The sequence below is a fragment of the Anabrus simplex genome, chromosome 7, assembly GCF_040414725.1.
Source record: "Anabrus simplex isolate iqAnaSimp1 chromosome 7, ASM4041472v1, whole genome shotgun sequence".
Classification (NCBI taxonomy): Eukaryota; Metazoa; Arthropoda; class Insecta; order Orthoptera; family Tettigoniidae; genus Anabrus; species Anabrus simplex.
In genome coordinates, this window is record NC_090271.1 from 180,215,802 (window position 1) to 180,238,505 (window position 22,704).

At 40.9% G+C, this 22,704-nt stretch overlaps 1 protein-coding gene across 4 annotated transcripts in view; it reads right to left on the reverse strand.

The window, feature by feature from the left end:
- The window catches only part of LOC136877022 (mitochondrial ribosome-associated GTPase 2), a 172,074-nt gene that overhangs the window by 55,289 nt on the left and 94,081 nt on the right, over positions 1–22,704 (reverse strand). For 2 of the 4 annotated variants that reach the window (XM_067150818.2, XM_068228513.1), the window contains one exon: positions 9,911–10,055. The exons of 1 other annotated variant lie outside the window; for it this stretch is intronic. In XM_067150818.2, the coding sequence (XP_067006919.2) occupies positions 9,911–10,042 (132 nt within the window). In that variant the 5' untranslated portion in view covers positions 10,043–10,055. The remainder of the gene's footprint in view (positions 1–9,910; positions 10,056–22,704) is intronic. One more of the 4 variants, XM_067150819.2, reaches the window with a different exon arrangement.

Below are 22,704 nucleotides of genomic sequence, written 5' to 3' on the forward strand. Positions count from 1 at the left end.
ACCAACAGGTGGCCCAATTCCTGGGGGTTTTAAAATACTGGGACACCCTCTCTCCAGGGGTCATAAATATGGAGTGCCCTTGCCCTGGGTTAAGGGTGAAGACCTCAACGGCATCTACGGCGGAGAAGATGGACTTCGGTACGGCGGAGATGGCGGAAGAGGCAACCCATCCTTCTGGGGTGTACAGATGGAACCTACTGCCTTGTAGGATGAGGAAGGCATCCTCAAAGGCTAAGGGAGTAAACCCTGAAAGAAAATCCTCTTATGCATTAGGCCTAGCAAGTCAGCAGGAGAGTATTGAGTATAGTTGCTTTCAATAAGAAAAAGAGCCTCGGAAAGAATATTATAGACCGGACTGACACGTCCTCTCAGACAATTGTAAAGTATGATGACCGTAAGGCTGATGATATACAATGTTCTGAAAGGAAACCCCAAATAAAAAAGAGACCCAAATACCGAATTGGAACTATGAACATTCTATCATTAACTGGAAAGTTAGAAGAACTCCTAGACATGATGGATAGAAGAAAAATATCAATATTGGGATTAAGTGAGACCAAATGGAAAGGGATTGGAAGTAAGACACTTCCTGGAGGTTATAAATTATACTGGAGTAGACAGGAGAAGGTAGCGAAAAATGGTGTTGGATTCTTAATTAACAAAAGGACTGATGCTACAGCTGAAGTTATCTGCAAAAGTGATAGAATCATTAAAATGTCCATGAAACTGGAGAACACTAAGTACACCATCATACAAGTGTATGCCCCACAGACAGGCTGCAGTGAGGAAGACAAAGAGAAATTTCGGCAAGACCTGGAAGATACAGTTAATGAGGAAAATGTTATTATTATTGGAGATCTAAATGCGCTAGTTGGGGTAGACAGACTTGGGTACGAGAACATCATTGGTCCACATGGATTTGGACAAAGGAACCCAGAAGGAGAACAACTATTAGATCTGTGCAGAAGAAATGATCTTATAATCAAAAATACATTCTTCAAAAAAAGAGACAGTCACAGAATAACAAGGTACAGTTGGGATGGCCAGTATAGAACATTGATTGACTACGTAATCACAAATAAAGATGGTGGCAGGTACATCATAGATGTAAAGGTCATCCCTAGTGAAAGCATGGACAGTGACCACAGATTGTTGGTAGTAGACTTCAAACATAAGACAAATGAAACGCAGAAACTTATTACGAAAAAACCAAGGATTAAAACTTGGAAGTTGCAAGACGTCCAAATAAAGGAAGAATACAAACTAAGGATTCAACAGAGTTTGCCGAAGTGTGAAGTAACCAGCGTTAATGAAGAATGGAAGGCCTTCGAAGACACCTTTGTGGGAGAAGCCAAAAACCTATGTGGAGTTACAAGTTCTATCAAAAGAAAAAAGGAGACACCATGGTGGAATGATAGAGTGAAAACAGCGGTGAAAGAAAGAAACCAAATAAAGAAGGCACTGGACAAGGAGAAACAAAAACAGGGACAAGAACGAAATGAACAAGAAATACAAAGACTTCAAGGAGTATACAGGAACAAGAAACTTGCTGTAAAGAACATTGTAAGGGAAGAAAAAGAGAAGAAATGGAATGAGTTTGCAGACAAACTGGAAGAGGACAGTAGAGGAAATATGAAATTGCTATACAGAGTAGTGAAAAACAAGCGAAGGGATCAAGAGACCATAAAAGCAATAGAACGTGATGGTGGAACTCTGGCACTAGAAGAGGGAGAAATTAAACAAGAACTCAAGATCTATTTCGAAAAGCTGCTGAATGGAGATACAGAAAACATAACAACGGATAGAGGAGAGCCAAGTCGAGGAACCACAACTGAACCACCAATTACATGGCTTGAGGTTGAAAATGCGCTCAAGAGCATGAAGAAAGGAAAGGCAGTGGGCGTAGATGAACTAAGTGCAGATATGCTGAAAGCAGCGGGAGTTCCAGGAATCGAATGGCTCTATAGACTGCTCAACAAGATATGGGAGGAAAATACTATTCCTGAGGACTGGAAGATGGGCATCATTGTACCTCTGTTCAAGAAAGGAAGCCGACGAAAATGTACTAATTACCGTGATATCACACTACTGTCTCATGTCCTGAAAATATTGGAAATAATAATGGAGACCAGAATCAGAGATATTGTTGAACCAATTTTGGAAGAAGAGCAGTATGGTTTCAGACCAGGAAGGTCAACTACAGACCTTATATTTGCAATTAGGATGCTAATGGAAAAATACTGGGAGAAGAACAAGCCTTTATTCCTAATATTTTTGGACATTGAGAAAGCATACGATAGTGTACCAAGGGAAAGAATTTGGCAATGCATGAAAGAACTTCAAGTGCGAGATAGCCTCATAGACAAAGTGAAAATGTTGTATAGTGGGAACAGAAGCTGTATTGAAGTAGGATGTGGTTTGTTGGACTGGTTTGAAACAAAGAGAGGAGTGCAGCAGGGCAGCTCATTGTCACCACTTCTATTTATTATTGTAATGGATGTAGTAATGAAATCTATTAAAAGGAAAGAACATGGAGATATCAAAGCCTTCACATTTGCAGATGATGTTGCGATCTGGAGTGACTCAGAAGATGAACTGGGAGAGAGAATACAAAGCTGGAATGAGGAGTTTAAGAAATATGGTTAAAACGTCAGCAAGACCAAGACGGTGGTGATAAAAGTGTATGGGGAAGGAGCAGAACCAATAGTCATGTTAAATGAAGCTCAACTGGACAGCGTTCCAGTTTTCAAATACTTGGGTAGCATTATATCAAATGATAACCTAGCAAAACATGAGGTGAACAATCGAATCAATAAGGCAACACAATTCTACCACCAGGTAAGACACCTGCTGTGGGATGAGCAAATACCCATGAAAACAAAAATGACATTGTACAAGTCCTATTATACACCAATTCTTACATACAGTCTCGAAACCACAACACTGACCAATAGAGATAATTCCAAACTTCAGGCATCTGAAATGAAATTCCTACGCACTATGATCCAGAAAACCAGGAAAGACAAGATTAGGAATGAGAAAATTAGAGAAGAAGTAGGAATAGACAATTCTCTCCTAAATAAGATTCAGATATTAAGACTGAAGTGGTTTGGTCACATGAAGAGGATGCCAGTAAACAGAACTGCAAGGAAGGAATTTGACAGAAAGGTAGAAGGAAGACAACCCGTGGGAAGGCCACGAAGGAAATGGATAGATTTAGTTAAGAGCGATGTAATGCTGAGAGGTCATGATTGGGACAAGTTGGTGGAGGAAGAATGGTACAAGGACAGGATGAGATGGAGGAGGCTCATATACCACACCCGGGAAACTGGAGATGGTTTAGGATGATGATGATGATGATGATGATGGCTTAGCTGTGTTGATACTGCTACACGGCTGAAAGCAATGGGAAACTACAGCCGTAACTGACTCCCGAGGACATGCAGTTCTCTCTGTATGAACGATGTACTGATGATGACTTCCTCCCGGGTAAAATATTCCGGAGGTAAACTAGTCCCCCCGTTCGGATCTCCGGGTGGGGACTACACGAGAGGGGGCGATCATCAGGAAGATGGATACTGACATTCTGCGAGTTGAAGCGTGGAATGTTAGAAGTTTGAATCGGTGTGGTAGGTTAGAGAATCTGAAAATGGAGATGGATAGACTAAAGTTAGATGTAGTTGGTATAAGTGAAGTACGTTGGCAGGAAGAACAGGATTTTTGGTCAGGCAAACACCGAATTATCAACACGAAATCAAACAGGGGAAATGCAGGAGTTGGTTTAATAATGAATAAGAAAATTGGGCAGCGGGTAAGCTACTATGACCAACATAGTGAAAGAATTATTGTCGTCAAAATAGACACCAATTCAATGCCCACCACAATAGTGCAGGTCTATATGCCAACTACTTCAGCGGATGATGAGGAAATCGAAAGAATATATGAACAGATAGAAGATTTAATACAATATGTAAAAGGTGATGAGAATCTAATTGTGATGGGAGACTGGAATGAAGTGGTAGGCCAAGGAAGAGAAGGTAATACAGTAGGAGAATTTGATTGGGACAAAGGAACGAAAGAGGAACTCGGCTGGTTGAATTCTGCACTGATCATAATTTAGTCCTTGCCAATACTTGGTTCAAACACCATAAACGACAGCTGTATACGTGGACAAGACCTGGAGACACTGGAAGGTATCAAATTGACTTTATTATGACTAGGCAGAGATTCAGAAACCAGGTGTTGCATTGCAAAACTTTCCCAGGAGCAGATGTGGACTCTGACCACAACTTGTTGGTCATGAAATGCCATCTGAAGTTGAAGAAATTGAAGAAAGGAAAGAATGCAAAAAGATGGGATCTAGACAAGTTGAAAGAAAAGAGTGTGAGGGATTATTTCAAGGAACATGTTGAACAAGGACTAAATGAAAAGGCTGAAGGAAACACAATAGAGGAAGAGTGGATAGTCAGTAGGGCTGCTGAAGAGATGTTAGGAAGGAAGAAAATATCAACTAAGAATCAGTGGATAACTCAGGAGATACTAGACCTGATTGATGAACGACAAAAATACAAGAATGCTAGAAATGAAGAGGGCAGAAAAGAATACAGGCGAATAAAGAATCAAGTGGATAGAAAGTGTAAGGTAGCTAAGGAAGAATGGGCTACCGGGCGAGTTGGCCGTGCGCGTAGAGGCGCGCGGCTGTGAGCTTGCATCCGGGAGATAGTAGGTTCGAATCCCACTATCGGCAGCCCTGAAAATGGTTTTCCGTGGTTTCCCATTTTCACACCAGGCAAATGCTGGGGCTGTACCTTAATTAAGGCCACGGCCGCTTCCTTCCAACTCCTAGCCATTTCCTATCCCATCGTCGCCATAAGACCTATCTGTGTCGGTGCGACGTAAAGCCCCTAGCAAAAAAAAAAAAAAAAAAAAAAAAAAGGAAGAATGGCTGAAGGAGAAGTGCAAGGATCTCGAAGGTTGTATGGTCCTGGGAAAGGTAGATGCTGCATACAGGAAAATCAAGGAAACCTTTGGAGAAAGGAAATCTAGGTGTATGAATATTAAGAGCTCAGATGGAAGGCCTCTTCTAGGGAAAGAAGAAAAAGCAGAAAGATGGCAAGAACATATCCAACAGTTGTATCAAGGTAAAGATGTAGATAATTTGGTTCTGGAACAAGAAGAGGCTGTTGATGCTGATGAAATAGGAGACCCAATTTTGAGGTCAGAGTTTGACAGAGCTCTGAGACACCTAAATAAGAACAAGGCACCTGGAATTGATGATATTCCCTCTGAATTACTGACTGCCTTACGAGAAAGCAGCATGGCAAGGTTATTCCATTTAGTGTGTAAGATGTATGAGACAGGAGAAGTCCCATTCGATTTTCGGCAGAATGTTTTTATACCTATTCCCAAGAAAACCGGTGCTAACAGGTGTGAAAACTATCATACCATTAGTTTAGTATCTCATGCCTGCAACATTTTAACACGTATTATTTACAGAAGAATGGAAAAACAAGTTGAAGATGAGTTGGGAGAAGATCAATTTGGCTTCAGAAGAAATGTAGGAACACGTGAAGCAATCCTGACTTTATGTCTGATCTTAGAGGATCGAATCAAGAAGGACAAGCCCACGTACATGGCATTCGTAGATCTAGAAAAGGCATTCGATAATGTTGATTTACGATTCTGAAGGTGACTGGGATCAGATACCGAGAACGAAGAATTATCTACAATCTGTATAAAAATCAGTCTGCAGTTATAAGAATTGAGGGCTTTGAAAAAGAAGCAGCAATCCAGAAAGGAGTGAGACAAGGCTGCAGTTTGTCCCCCCTCCTTTTCAATGTTTTCATAGTACAGGCAGTAAAGGAAATCAAAGAGGAATTTGGAAAAGGAATCACAATCCAAGGAGAGGAAATAAAAACCTTGAGATTTGCCGATGATATTGTTATTTTATCTGAGACTGCAGAAGATCTCGAGAAGCTGCTGAATGATATGGCCAAAGTCTTGGGTAAGGAGTACAAGATGAAAATAAATAAGTCCAAAACAAAAGTAATGGAGTGCAGTCGAACGAAGGCAGGTGATGCAGGAAATATTAGATTAGGAAATGAAGTCTTAAAGGAAGTAGATGAATATTGTTACTTGGGTAGTAAAATAACTAACGATGTTAGAAGTAAGGAGGACATAAAATGCAGACTAGCACAAGCAAGGAAGAGCTTTCTTAAGAAAAGAGATTTGCTCACTTCAAACATTGATATAGGAATTAGAAAGATGTTTTTGAAGACTTTCGTGTGGAGCGTGGCATTGTATGGAAGTGAAACATGGACGATAACTAGCTCAGAAAGAAAGAGAATAGAAGCTTTTGAAATGTGGTGTTACAGAAGAATGCTGAAGGTGAGATGGATAGATCGAATCACAAATTAAGAGATACTGAATCGAATTGGTGAGAGGAGATCGATTTGGCTAAATTTGACAAGAAGAAGAGATAGAATGATAGGACACATCTTAAGACACCAAGGACTTGTGCAGTTTTTTTTGAAGGAAGTGTAGGTGGTAAGAACGGTAGGGGTAGACCAAGGTATGTATATGACAAGCAGATTAGAGTAGATGTAGGGTGTCATCCGTGACTTAGACGTTGTTGGACAGCAATTTGATTCTGCTACAAGTACTGTATATAAAGGAAAAATAACATGATGCAAAAGGAAAAGTAAATGAATTGCAAAATTAGATACAAGTCCAAATTAAAACCTGCCATCAGAAGCAAGTGAGTCATAGGGTGGTGTGAATAAAAATGAGCACGCACTCTTTACTCGCAAATTTAGAACAGGCGCTTGCAATGAGGTGAATAAAAACCGCCTGTCGGAAGCAGTTACTCACAGCAGACCTGTGACCTTGAGCACACACTGCAGTCGCTCGAGTAGCAGAGTGGGTGCTCCAGATTTCTGGTGAATAAAGATAAAGCAGGCACTCTTTCCGGTAAGCGCCTGCTCATGTTTCTTGAGCTAACTCAGTAGGTGACTCCAAATGATAGTGTCACGTTCAATAGCATGGCAGAGGTAATAGTGGTGGTTAATCGGAAAAGAAAATTATATAAACTTCGCAGAGAATCGTCTAGTCCGCCTCTGTGGTGTAGTGGTTAGTGTGATTAGCTGCCACCCCCGGAGGTCCGGGTTCGATTCCCGGCTCTGCCAGGAAATTTGAAAAGTGGTACGAGGGCTGGAATGGGGTTCACTCAGCCTCAGGGTTCGATTCCTACCTCAGCCATCCTGGAAGTGGTTTTCCGTGGTTTCCCACTTCTCCTCCAGGCAAATGCCGGGATGGTACCTAACTTAAGGCCACGGCCGATTCCTTCCCTCTTCTTTGTCTATCCCTTCCAATCTTCCCATCCCCCACCAAGGCCCCTGTTCAGCATAGCAGGTGAGGCCGCTTGGGCGAGGTACTGGTCATCCTCCCCAGTTGTATCCCCAGACCCAGAGTCTGAAGCTCCAGGACACTGCCCATGAGGCGGTAGAGGTGGGATCCCTCGCTGAGTCTGATGGAAAAGCCAACCCTGGAGGGTAAGCAGATAAAGAAAGAAAGAAAGAACAAAATCATCGCAACTTGATTACAGAGTATTATATAGGTCCAGTAAGGAGCATGCTGAAGAGCTTCCGTGGCTCAGACGGCAGCGCGCCGTCCTTTCACCTTTGGGTTCCGTGGTTCGAATCTCGGCCACGTCATGTGGGATTTGTGCTGGACAAAGCGGAAGCGGGACAGGTTTTTCTCCGGGTACTGCAGTTTTTCCTGTCGTCTTTCATTCCAGCAGCACTCTCCAATATCATTATATTTCATCTGTCAGTCATTAATCATTGCCTCAAAGGAGTGAGGCAGGCTTTGGCAGCTGACATGATTCCTATCCTCACCGCTTCATTCATTCCATTCCTGACCCGGTCAGATGACTGGAAACAGGCTGTGGATTTTTCAAGGAGCATGCTGAATGGTTAGCGGAGCATTTCCTTCGGCATTCCAAAGAAACACGAGGTGGTGCACTAACAAATGAAGAAAAACTGTAAATCTTCTTGCATTATGTTGGTGAACCTGGGTTTCAGAGTGGAGTCAAAAACATTTTCGCAGGTTTTGACATGAAGAGAAATGAAAGCAGATTACTAGATAAAATTCCAGCAAATGTTGCTTAGATGCAGGAAGCACGGGCTAAGTGGCAAGAACATTTGAGCTTCACTTATGCTGTCGGAACTGTAGACTGTACAGCATTAACGTACAGGCCACTTGCAATGGAAAGGAAGAATTCAACCAGTGTAGATGTATCACGGCCTGACTCTGTCTATGACTTCCGAATTTGGAGAAATTCCGATGTTTGCCGGGTTATGACGCCTCTGTAGGAAGTTGAAGGGATGACAACTTCTGCAGATCTTACAACTTACTTACGTCACGCCTACACAGATAGGTCTTATGGAGTCGATGGGATAGGAATGGCGTAGGAGTAGAAAGGGAGCGGCCGTGGCCTTAAATAAGATACAACCCCAGCATTTGCCTAGTGTGAAAATGGGAAACCATGGGAAACCATTTTCAGGGCTGCTGACAGTGGGGATCGAACCCATTATCTCACGGATGCAAGACTTATAGACCTACCATTTTCCTCAATTTATTAATGTCGTAATATTCAGGCTATGATTTCCTACCTTTGGTACCTACCGATGGTAGGGTTATTCTCCTTCTGCATCAGATTCATCAGCCGCTTCTCCCATTATTTAACGATATGCATTTGTTTCCCATACGCTTTAATTCTACTTTATATATCAGTCTACTTTTCATGTTTTGTAATTTTTTACCAACAGTTGTTGGACGGAAATTCTTCATCTCCTTCTACCACTTTTACCACCTCTGTGGGGTCCTGGGTGCGAGTTGTGTCACGCATGTGGATTTGGCCTTGTTTTACGGCCGGATGCTCTTCCTGACGCCAACCCTAGATGGAGGGATTTAATCACTGTTGCATGTTTCTGTGATGGTTGGTAGCGTAGTGTGTTGTGCGAATATGAAGAGGAAAGTGTTGGGACAAATGCAAACACACAGTCTCTGGGCCAGAAGAATTAATCAGAGGCGATTAAAATCCCTGACCCAGCCGGGACCCTCTGAACCTTAGGCCTCAATGCTGACCATTCATTCAATCAGACAGTTGTTGGACGGAAATGTTTAAGTTAAATTTAGCGAGTAGTTCACACTGAACTGCATTTATTGTACTTGTTTACTTGTGCTTCTTATCCAGCAACTGTGACTTTGAAAAACATAATTACCAGGCGAGTTGGCTGTGCGGTTAGGAGCGCGCAGCTATGAGCTCTCATCCGGGAGATAGTGGGTTCGAATCCCACTGTCGGCAGCCCTGAAGATGGTTTCCCATTCTCACACCAGACAAATGCTGGGGCTGTACCTTAATTAAGGCCACGGCTGCATCCTTCCTATTCCTAGGCCTTTCCTGTCCCATTGTCGCCATAAGACCAATCTGTGTCGGTGCGACGTAAAGCAAATAGCAATAGAAAACATAATTGTATGTCCTTTAAAATTGAGATAAAAGCGGACTGGAATTCCACACTATCAGTGCCATGTTAAGCATTGAACTACCCGTAAGTCATCGAAGTGTTATCACAGTCTAAGGTGTTATATAACATGGCACGTGCACGACCTTGATCAGTGACACTGAGGCTGCTCCAGACACTCGAGTGTACGCTGTGCTTCCGCTCTATATTTTTATTCACCGCAAATGCGGAGTAGAAGCTCATCAGCAGGAAGACACTCAGGCACTCAGCGAACACACACTCACTCGCTTAGACTCATTTTTATTCACACCACCCATAAACTGTGGAAAATAACACCAAAATACAAAGAGTCCATCACTAATTAATTATTATTAGAATTGCCATACCGTGTCTATTCTTCTTGATTTCTCCTTCTTACTGCGCAGTGCTACTGGTGTCCTTTCAGATTTGAAATGTTTCTGAAACCAGCACAAAGAACTTGGTATAAATCGCAGTATTCTAGGGTGAAAAACTGACATCTTCAGATTATTTCTGGAAAAAAAGGAAAAAAATAAAAGAAACATTATTAACTAAATTCCAATTTTAAAAAGTCAGTCAGGTACTGTCACTAGCTAACGGCGACACATAGGATTCTGCAATTATTAACTTATATTTTAAGAACTTTTGCTATTGGTATATTCTGTTAGTATATATTAGTGAATTTATTTATTTACTTTCTTTTTCAGAAGAGAACAGCAAACTCATTTGACTTTACAGTCTGCCATATAAGTGGATGCCTCTTTCCACAGCTAACCTCCATGAAAAAGTCTATAAATTCTACTATTCCGGAGATATTTGAATTTAAATTTCTCTGCTGAAGAGATGGAAAGCATGGTAAATCAAATCCTTTGTCATAAAACAGCAGGAATAGATGAAATTAGACCTTAAATGGTGAAATATAATGGGAAGGCAGGGATGAAATTGCTTCATAGAGTAATAAGGATAGCATGGAATGTTAGTAAGGTACCTTTTGATTAGACAAAAGTACAGTATTGCACCTATCTATAATAAAGCGAACCGGAAAGATTGCAACGACTAGAGATATTTCATTGAGCAGTATACCAGGCAATGTGTTCACTGGCATCTTGGAAGGGAGAGTGCAATCAGTGGTTGAGAAAACCAGTGTGGTTTCAGACCACAGAGGAGCTGCAAGGATCAGATTTTTGGTATACACCAGGTAATTGAAAAATGCTACGAGAAGAATAGACAGTTATGTCTATGTTTTGTAGATATAGAGCAGGGGCTCTCAAGTGTCCAAAATCTCACATGTGCAAATCGAGGCACACTGTGCATCGGTCCCACTCGGCTCGGACCAACGCTTCGTCTCTGGGCTACTCGGCTAAGCTCGGCTCGGATTTGTAGCGCTACGGAGCAAGTGAGGAAGAGGGAGACAGGGGGAGCGAGCGAGACAGGCAAGGGGAAAGAGAGAGACAGCGCTATTGCTCCAAATCGAGGAGTGGGGGGTCTGCACTCTGGTCAACCAAACAAAGTCGTCTTTTGCACCGTGCACAGTGCATGCACCCTGAGAGGCCCTGATCTAGAGAATGCATATGACAGAGTTAGCCATACCGGGGGACTATGGGATTAAGGGTAGATTAAAAGCAATCAAAGGCATTTATGTTGACAATTAGGAAGCAGTGAGAATGGCAGAATGAATTCTTGGTTTAGGTACTTACAAGGGTTAGAAAAAGCAGTTATCTTTCACCTTTGTTGTTCAGAGATTTTCCTTTTTTGTTTTTTTGTTTTTTATTTTTGCTAGTGGTTTAACGTTGCACCAACACATCAAAGGTTTTTGGCCATGCAAGGATGGGAGAGGACTAGGATTGGGAAGTTGGAATTCAAGAGGAAAAATTGGGGCAAATATTCATTTATAGGAAGGGTAGTTAGGGATTGGAATAACTTGATGTTCAATAAATTTCCAATGTCATTGAAATCATTTAAGAAAAGGCTAGGAAAGCAACAGATAGGGAATCTGCCACCTGGGCGACTGCCCTAAATGCAGATCAGGATTGATTGATTGATTGATTGATTGATTGATTGATTGATTGATTGATTGATTGATTGATTGATTGATTGATTGATTGATTGATTGATTGATTGATTGATTGATTGATTGATTGATTGATTGATTGATTGATTGATTGATTGATTGATTGATTGATTGATTGATTGATTGATTGATTGATTGATTGATTGATTGATTGATTGATTGATTGATTGATTGATTGATTGATTGATTGATTGATTGATTGATTGATTGATTGATTGATTGATTGATTGATTGATTGATTGATTGATTGATTGATTGATTGATTGATTGATTGATTGATTGATTGATTGATTGATTGATTGATTGATTGATTGATTGATTGATTGATTGATTGATTGATTGATTGATTGATTGATTGATTGATTGATTGATTGATTGATTGATTGATTGATTGATTGATTGATTGATTGATTGATTGATTGATTGATTGATTGATTGATTGATTGATTGATTGATTGATTGATTGATTGATTGATTGATTGATTGATTGATTGATTGATTGATTGGGAAGATAGTGACCATGGCCTCAATTATGGTACAGTCCCAACATTTGCCTGGTGTAAAAATTGGAAACCATGGAAAGCCCTCTTAAGGGCTACCATTGGCGTGATTCAAACCCATCATCTCTCAAATGCAAGCTCACAAATACGCAATCCTAACTGCACAGCCAACTCACTCAGATTTCATAGTTTACACGGATCATGTAAGTTCACCAGACAAAATTTAGTCAGCCCTGGAGAAATCATTAAAAGCATCATTTAATACCGTGTAACTCCACCTCTGGACTTGATAACCGCCTTGATTCGGTTAGGAAGTGAGTCCACAAGGTTGTGCTTGTATGTCACATCCAGGTGAAGCCACTCGCTAAGGATTTGACAGCGCATTTCCATCAAACTGCGGGCATACTGATGTCTGCCTTTTACCCGCTGTTTCAACATGTCCCACAGATTTTTAATGGGGTTCAAGTCAGGTGATTTTGCAGACCAGTCAAGATGTGATGGAGGGGGGGAAGTGGAACCATTCATAAAAACAATCACATATGCATCCAGTCCAATGAACTTTGCTGTTGTCATCTTGAATAACTGGGATATCAAAAGCATATTCATCATGCAGAAAGTGACCGAAAGGCAAAACCTGATCATCCAGAATGTTTAAATAAACATGCTAGTTCATGTCAGCGGTTACCTCTGTAAGCGGGCCAATCCATGATACGAAAAATACCCCCAAAACATCACAGACCCTCCTCCAGCTTATATCTGACCTTACATACCTCCAGGAAGAAATGCATCAGTTAACGACATGCATCAGACCACAGTACGTTCCGTCAGTCAGCTACTGTCCATGTTTGATGATTTCTAGCCCACTGAAGACTTGCAGTTTTATGTGCCTGAGTGAACAATGGCCTCCTGCGAGGTGACTGACTCTAAATGTTCATTGCATGCAGTTCCAGTCAAAATGTTCTCTCACAAACATTCACTGACTGCAGCAATTCCTGTGTGTTTTGGAAGCAATTTTGATTCACAAGTCAGGATCTTTTTTCGACCACAAATCTGACTCGTTTCGTGGTCACGTGTAGAACACAACTGCTTGTAGACACATTGAACAATCTGCTGCAAAACACCAACAAATCTAGCAACTTCACGCACTGCATGGCCTTGGGCACAGTCAAACACGATGGTCCCTTTTTGCCACTCTATCACATCCTTTCATCTACCCATGTTGATGTACACTGTCCGCTTGACACATCGATGTCTCACTGATCGCTACTGCATTATGCTCACGTAGAGGCAGTGCGCGTGCGGTTGAGCATGGGACTCGTTCGCTGCGCCATCTGTAGAGGCTTAACAATCCATCTGTGCGTGCGCGCTAGGGTGACTAATTTTTGTCCAGTAAGTTTACTATATAAAGTAGCAGTGAGGGATTAAGTTAGGTGGAAATGTTGCAAGCAGTTTGGTCTATGCTAATGACTTGGTCTTTATGGCAGACTGTGCTGAAAGCCTGCAGTCTAATATCTTGGAACTTGAAAACAGGTGTGATGAGTATGATAGAAAATTAGCCTTTCCAAGACTAATGTGATGTTAGTAGGGAAGAAACCTAGAAGAATTGAATGTCAGACTGAGAATACAAAACTGGAACAGGTGGATAATTTCAAGTATTTAGGATGTGTATTCTCCCAGGATGATAGTATAGTAAGCGAGACTGAATCAAGGTATATCAAAGCTAATGCGGTGAAATTTGCAGTGAATGCTATTCTGTAAGAAAGAAGTCAGCTTGTGGACAAAACTATCTTTACACCGGTCTTTTTTCAGAAAAACTTTACTGTACAGGAATGAAAGCTGGGTGGACTCAGGATATCTTATTCAAAGGTTTGAAGTAATAGACATGAAAGTAATAAGCATGATCGCTGATACAAACAGGTGTACACAGGATGAGGAGATAAGTCTAAGTTAGGAATGAACTCAACTCATGAAGCTGTACACATAAACTAGCTTCAGTGATGTGGTGATGTGAGGTGATTGAAGGAGGATAGGTTACCTAACAGAATGGTAGAGTCGCTCATGGAGGGTACGAAAAATAGAGGGAACCAAGACGATGTGCCACACCAAGTTTTCCTTGTGTTGCACCGTTCTAACATTGCATTCTTTGGAGATGTCACAGACATATAAAACTGTAATATTCCCGAACGTGACATGTAATTTGCTTCTATTAGACAAATGGCACCTCTTGCCATCACAGATTGACGAAGCATTTCTCTCTTGCTACTCTTTGCATTTTGCTCTCTGAGAGAGTCAACAATGACTTGTGTTGAGAAGATGGAAGAGTTGGGCTGTGAAATGATTAAGCTGAATTTTAAATGGTATTATAAATGGATTTACCATTTGCCCTACATGACTCTCTAGCTAGAGTCAATGTTCATAATTATATAGAATTGTTGGGTTTTATTCTACGAGGTTTTAAGGTATTTATGTCCCTTTTCGGTTTGTCATAGTTGTGCTGACATTGTGTTCTGAGATCCAAGTTCTGCAGGCTTTTCATTATTCATTTGCTGCAGACCTTATATGTCTTTTGTTTTGTGCATCTGTTTTTCATACATTTATTCATAGATGAGGGCGGAGGATAACCTTGATCTGTGTGAATGAGGTGCTTGCCTGTGGTTTTGATTTGTATGTATTTCCTGTTCACCTTGGGGGAGGTGATATGAATATGTCAGGTAGCGTGCATACTGTTTTACGGTCACGATTGTAACTGGATGATTCTGGCCTACTATGTGGCGATCCAGCGTTACGATCTGGGTGTTTGAATCAAGCTTGTGAGCCTGTGATTTGGCTTGTCATGCTATACGGATTGTCTCATAACGTGTCTTGACAACCATTATCTATTTGGTCTTGCACATTCTGATCTCCACACTGTGCGTGCATTTGTGTGGATTGACTGGTTAGATTTATCATCTTCTTCCGCATCTCACAGGTGTAATTTTTTTACACCATCATTATTCCTTTTATTATGTTTGCTCTTGGCTTTACTCGCCCGATTACTTGTTTAATTTGAATAGATTTTTCTTTCCTGTTTCATCTGTTTAATTATTAGATATGCTTATTGATCTCATAACTATGGCAAGCTCTCAGTCTCCTTGTTTTGTTTTGTTTTCTTTGCCGGGCTACTTCGTCAATCTCTGATGGCAAGAGGCGCCATTTGTCTAACAGAAGCTAATTACACATCACGTTCAGGAATACTACAGTTTTATTTGTCTTTGACATTGCCAAAGAATGCGATGTTAGAATGGTGCAACACAAGGAAAACTTGGTGTGGCACAATGATGATGGCTAGACTCAGTTTCTAATGATTTAAACATATGAGGTATGGAACTAAATAAAGCCACAGAGCTAGTCACAAATAGAGGATTGTGTAGGCATTTCACAAATTCACAGAGGTTTGCAGACTGAACAGTGAAAACCATAACAATCTAGACTGAAGATGTACTCGTATGTCTCTGTTGCACCTGCCATGATTTAGATCATTTGACTATTTGCTTTACGTCGCACCGACACAAATACATCTTATGGCAACGATGGGACAGGGAAGGGCCAGGACTGGGAAGGAAGAGGCCGTGGCCTTTTATAAGGTACAGCCCCAGAATTTGTCTGGTGTGAAAATGGAAAACCACGGAAAACCATCTTCAGGGCTGCTGACAGTGGGGTTCGAACCTACTATCTCCCGAATACTGGATACTGGCCGTACTTGAGCAACTGCAGCTATCGAGCTCAGTGATTTAGATACATTTGACAGCTTCTTTTATTCCACAAAAAAAACCTCACCATCAGTGGATCCTGTTTTGCTGCATGAACACCCAACAAATTGAGCGAATAACCATCATGATTTGCGTAATTCTGAATCCTTTCATTGTTCAAGAAAACATCATTTGTTGGGATATTGGAAATAAATTCCTACTGACTATGCTCAATAAAGGATGGAAGATCCAAAAGTGAACTTCAAGATGCTATATGAATCTGAAAGGTGTCAGGCATAAATTTTATGCTGAAAGAGAAGCATCAGTCAATGAATCACTGGATGAAATGTTTGTTCTCTGTCAAAAAAAAAAAGTGAATGCCGAGTTTGAGACATATGATAGATATAGAAAATTGATTGCCTGCAAGAGCTCCAGGAATGCAAGAGTAATCACCAACCATGAAATGGACAAGGTCATGAAGGAATCACACAACCATCTTCAGATATAAAAGGACAAAAGGTTCTCTCTGTTGCATGATCCAACAAGTTCAGTTTCAAGTTCAGGTTCATTCTAGATATCAATACACTGTGATACAATATTGACAATTCTGACTTCAAAAAAATATTATACCCATGATCCTGATGGAACTATAAAAACAACAGACTAAGAAGACTGACATGAACAGCTTTTGAGATTTGAACAAAGTATCAGACACTTGCAACAACAGAACTACCAATCTGTACACATATAATTTGAGTCCAAGCAGATGAAACATGGCACGATATTAAGAACACAATTCAAGAAACCACAGATGATTACATACATACATACATACATACATACATACATACATACATACATACATACATTATAGACCGTTATGCCTTTCAGCGTTCAGTCTGCAAGGCCTCTGTGAATTTACTAATCGTAACTAGTGCTATGGCCTCATTTAGTTCTATACCTCTTATCTTTAAATCGTTAGAAACTGAGTCTAATCATCATCGTCTTGAGCCGTATCCTGCCGGCCCATAATAATAATTAGAGTATTATTTGACCCAATATGTAAAATTTATTCATAAAAGTTACAGTCTAACATGTTAAAGCATCGTATCCCAAGATAGTTGATACCAGATGTTGAGCAAGACAGTGAGTCGCTGGACATTGCTTCATATTTCCGTATGACCGTGAGAAAGGGTGGTGTAACCAAGCGCTGGCAAGGATCGACACGTGTAGTAGATGCTGACCAAGCAATATATTTCAGCCAATGGGAATTCAAGGATTTGGAAAATATTGAGGCTACACCGCGCCAAATCTTAATTCCAGAATGACCAACGTGCTCAGTTGCTAAAGTCAGTTTCTGTCGGTAATCGGTTTTCCACAGTTTCAGAAGTCAGAGATATTTGGAAAAGTAATATAAAAATTGATGGAAGCGATTTGCAAGTGTTGGAGCTGTGTTTTGTAAATATATCACAATAAATATTGTGTCATCATATACGATGAATTTTCTGATTGGTGGTTGGTTCAGACACATGGGAACCCCAGTATTGAAATGGCGTCACCGAAGCCTCCTCAGTAAACCAAGCTCTGGAGAGCGTCACTCTGTGTTAAATGCTTGGATAGTGCGGAAGCACAAACTCTGAATTGGTGATCATGATTAACAGTAACTGGTTTTAAATGATATTTTAAATTGTGCTGTTGGAAGATTTACTGTTCTTGAGTAAATGGAATAGTATATTTTGGCAGAGTTTACTTCCAATATATAAAGACGGTGCTTAGTGACCGATCTGTAACAAGTGTAGTAGAAACGTGCTATTGTTTCACTACTTCGAGACGGGCGCGTTTCGCGAGGAACTTTCGTGGTGAACCGTGTGCTGCTTTTTAAACTGTATTCTCACCCTTTAAGTGAAGTGTGTATTATATATGTATCAGTGTGTTTAGCTGATCTTGTAAAGAGAAAGGGTATTTCGGCTCGTAGCATTAAGCAGCGAAGATATTGTCAACCATAGTCTTCTGTGTTCCAGTGGATTATTTTCAAGCAAGATGATGGCCATGCATGCAGAAGAAGGAAGTGCATTCCCACACGTTAATGCTGTGATTAACATGGAGTAAATCCCTCAATCAGCGGGGATGTAAGCTGCTATTCTGGTATCTCGAGAGTCGTCGGATGGAATTCAGTTAAGATGCATGTGTTATTTATGGCATGATATGTAAATTATGTTAAGGTACTAGGGCAGTGTAAATAGAATTTTTAACTTCGTGTAAAGTAAGCCTGATGGCGTGTGTTTGTTTTAATTTGTTACTATGATAGAATATATTCTGCATGACGCATGATTTTATGGAAGCTGACTGAAGGAGCTGCAGAACGTCATTGTTAAAATAAGATCTTTGAGTTAAGTTGGATTCTGTTTGCCTGATGGTCTGTAAAGGACAAGAACTGAGTCTCATAATATGGAAGGCCAATGGGATTTATGAGAAATAATGAGATAAAGATTGCATGCTGAATTACAATGTATTGATGCAGGCTGATTGTATGCCTGACAAGAGAAAGAATATTGTGCAGATGTGTGTGCCTGCTAAGTGTCTTCTGAGTGTATATTGTGATCAGAATGGACAGTATTAATTCCAGACTATTGAGTCTGATGATATTCAATGGTAAAAGCATGCTAAGAAGGAATGAATATACGTGAGTTTCCGTGTAGCCGGCGAAAGGCGTTATCTCATGGTAAGCTGATTTCTGGTCTGTGTTTATCTAGGCATGAATGAGATGATACTTCCTTGTGACAGCCTCGGGAGACAGAATCCAAACTTTAGCATAGTGTTGAGTTCAACATTTCTTTTCAGCTCGTAATCTACCCGGAAGTACATGATGGATGACCACGCTGTTGAGCGCTCAAATGCAGCAGAAGGAGGCAATGTTGCCCATTGCTTTCTTCGTGATATCAAGGGTTATTTATATGTTTTTCCCTTACAGGATGATGTTTTACATTGTTACATGTGGTTGTATACCTTGTCTCGTTGTTTTAAAAGGGAACAGCCCGAGTGCTGAAGTATTGATGGTTTATCTAGTTCTGTCTAGATCTTTTGCAGTGAACCGGGAATCACATTAGAATCTGGGTAGCATTTAAGACTTTACTCGATATCCGATGTATATAGATGTGTTTAGTTTGATTATTTAAATTGTTGTAAATATAGTGTAGGATAAGCCCCTAGTATTTTGCATAACTTACATAGCGTCCCATTGCGTCTTAATTATTTTCCTTTTCGTCGTAACTTTTCTTTATAATGTAACTTTTATTTAACGGTAGTATTTCGGCGACTCTCGTTTTAACTTAAATTTGGAAACCGTATCGTTGTGATGCGATAGTGTGTAACTCCATACGGAAATACCACATGTCAGTGTTTGCGTACACTTGTTGCCATACAATATAAACAATGGACTATAAGAAGAAGCTCAGTTTTGATGTATACAAGTGTTCTTTCTTGAACTTGATTTTTGATTTCAAATTTTGTCTTATCATTCAAATAACGTTTTGATTTCCATTTATTTTCTACATTTTTGAGTTCATTTTGACATATTATTTTTTTCTTGATTTAATTGTTTTCTCGTAATATGATCGGAGATATTTATCAATAAATCCATCATACCCCCTATGATTGTTTCTCATTCGTGTTATAACTCCATTTCCTGTCACTGATTGATATTTTAGAGTAGAACTTCGACTTTTTATCCTGACCCAACCAACAACCAACCCACACTCTGCCCAACCCTGAGTTAGTCGGATGTTCATACAGGAATGGAGGCATCGTCCTACAGGGTATTTACCCTTGGGTACGGTACAGTCTTGGTCTCCCTCTACTTCTCTTACCCTCCAAAACAGAGTCCATCATTCTCCTAGGTAACCCATCCTCATCCATTCGTCTCACATTACCCCACCACCGAAGCCAGTGTATGCGTACAGCTTCATCCATCGAGTTCATTCCTAACTTAGCCTTTATCTCCTCATTCCGTGTACCCTCCTGTCATTGATCCCATCTGTTTGCACCAGCAATCATTCTCGCTAATTTCATATCTCTCTACTGGGCGAGTTGACCGTGCAGTTAGGAGTGCACAACTGTGAGCTCGCACCTGGGAGATAGTGGGTTCGAACCCCACCGGCAGCTCTGAAGATGGTTTTCCATGGTTTCCCATTTTCACACCAAGCAAATGCTGGGGCTGTACCTTAATTAAGGCCATGGCTGCTTCCTTCCCATTCCTAGGCCTTTCCTCCCCCATCGTCTAGCTGTCAATTACTTCTAACTTAAGAATAAGATATCTTCAGTCCGCCCAGCTTTCGCTCCTGTACACCAAAGTTGGTCTGAAAACAGACTGGTGTAAAGATAGTTTCGTCCGGGAGCTAACTTCCTCCTTACAGAATACTGTACCGAGCTCGATACTTGCAGTCGCTTAAGTGCGGCCAGTATCCAGTATTCGGGAGATAGTAGGTTTGAACCCCACTGTCGGCAGCCCTGAAAATGGTTTTCCATGGTTTCCCATTATTCACACCAGGCAAATGCTGGGGCTGTACCTTAATTAAGGCCACGGCCGCTTCCTTCCCACTCCTAGCCCTTTCCTGTCCCATCGTTGCCATAAGACATATCCGTGTCGGTGCGACGTAAAGCAACTAGCAAAAAAAAATAACAAAAAAGCATACATACATACATACATTATCATTATAGACCGTTATGCCTTTCAGCGTTCAGTCTGCAAGCCTCTGTGAATTTACTAAACGTCGCCACAATCCTCGATTTGCAACTAGTGTTGTGGCCTCATTTAGTTCTGTACCTCTTATCTTTAAATCATTAGAAACCGAGTCTAACCATCGTCGTCTTGGTCTACCTCTACTTCTCTTACCGTCCATAGCAGAGTCCATTATTCTCCTAGGTAACCTATCCTCCTCCATTCGCCTCACATGACCCCACCACCGAAGTCGGTTTATGCGTACAGCTTCATCCATCGAGTTCATTCCTAAATTAGCCTTTATCTCCTCATACCGAGTACCCTCCTGCCATTGTTCCCACCTGTTTGTACCAGCAATCATTCTTGCTACTTTCATGTCTGTTACTTCTAACTTATGAATAAGATATCCTGAGTCCACCCAGCTTTCGCTCCCGTAAAGCAAAGTTGGTCTGAAAACAGACTGATGTAAAGATAGTTTTGTCTGGGAGCTGACTTCCTTCTTACAGAATACTGTTGATCGCAGCTGCGAGCTCACTGCATTAGCTTTATGACACCTTGATTCAATCTCACTTACGCATTACCATCCCGGGAGAACACACAACCTAAATACTTGAAATTATCGACCTGTTCTAGCTTTGTATCACCAATCTGAAATTCAATTCTGTTGAATTTCTTACCTACTGACATCAATTTAGTCTTCGAGAGGCTAATTTTCATACCATACTCATTGCACCTATTTTCAAGTTCTAAGATGTTAGACTGCAGGCTTTCGGCACAGTCTGCCATTAAGACCAAGTCGTCAGCATAGGCCAAACTATTTACTACATTTCCACCTAACTGAATCCCTCCCTGCCATTTAATACCTTTCAGCAGATGATCCATGTAAACTATAAACAGCAAAGGTGAGAGATTACAGCCTTGTCTAACCCCTGAAAGTACCCTGAACCAAGAACTCATTCTACCATCAATTCTCACTGAAGCCCAATTGTCAACATAAATGCCTTTGATCGCTTTTAATAATCTGCCTTTAATTCCATAGTCCCCCAGTATGGCGAACATCTTTTCCCTCGGTACCCTGTCATATGCTTTCTCTAGATCTACGAAACATAAACACAACTGCCTATTCCTCTCGTAGCATTTTTCAATTACCTGGCGCATACTGAAAATCTGATCCTGACAGCCTCTCTGTGGTCTGAAACCACACTGGTTTTCATCCAGCTTCCTCTCAACGACTGATCGCACCCTCCCTTCCAAGATGCCAGTGAATACTTTGCCTGGTATACTAATCAGTGAGATACCTCGATAGTTGTTGCAATCCTTCCTGTTCCCTTGCTTATACATAGGTGCAATTAGTGCTTTTGTCCTATCTGAAGGTTCCTTACCAACACTCCATGCTAATTTTACTACTCTATGAAGCCATTTCATCCCTGCCTTCCCACTATACTTCACCATTTCAGGTCTAATTTCATCTATTCCTGCTGCCTTATGACAATGGTGTTTATTTACCATCCTTTCCACTTCCTCAAGCATAATTTCACCAACATCATTTTCCTCCTCCCCATGTGCTTGGCTGTTCACAACACCACCAGGATGATTTCCTTTTACATTGAGACGATGTTCAAAATATTCCCTCCACCTCTCCAGTGGTTCCCTGGGATCTATTGTGAGTTCACCTGAATTACTCAAAACACTGTTCATTTCCTTTTTCCCTCCCTTCCTAAGATTCTTTATTACTGTCCAGAAAGGTTTCCCTGCTGCTTGACCTAGCCTTTCCAGGTTGTTACCAAAATCTTCCTATGACTTTTTTTTGGATTCAACAACTATTTGTTTCGCTCTGTTTCTTTCATCTACATACAACTCCCTGTCTGCCTCGGCCCTTGTTTGGAGCCATTTCTGATAAGCCTTCTTTTTACATTTACAAGCTGCTCTCACTTCATCATTCCACCAAGATGTTCGCCTTTTCCCATCTTTACACACAGTTGTTCCTAGGCATTCCCTTGCTGTTTCTACTACAGCATCCCTGTATGCCACCCATTCACTTTCTATATCCTGAACCTGCTTACTGCCTACTGTTTGAAACTTCTCACTGATCATATTCATGTACTTCCGTCTAATTTCCTCGTCCTGGAGATTTTCTACCCTTATT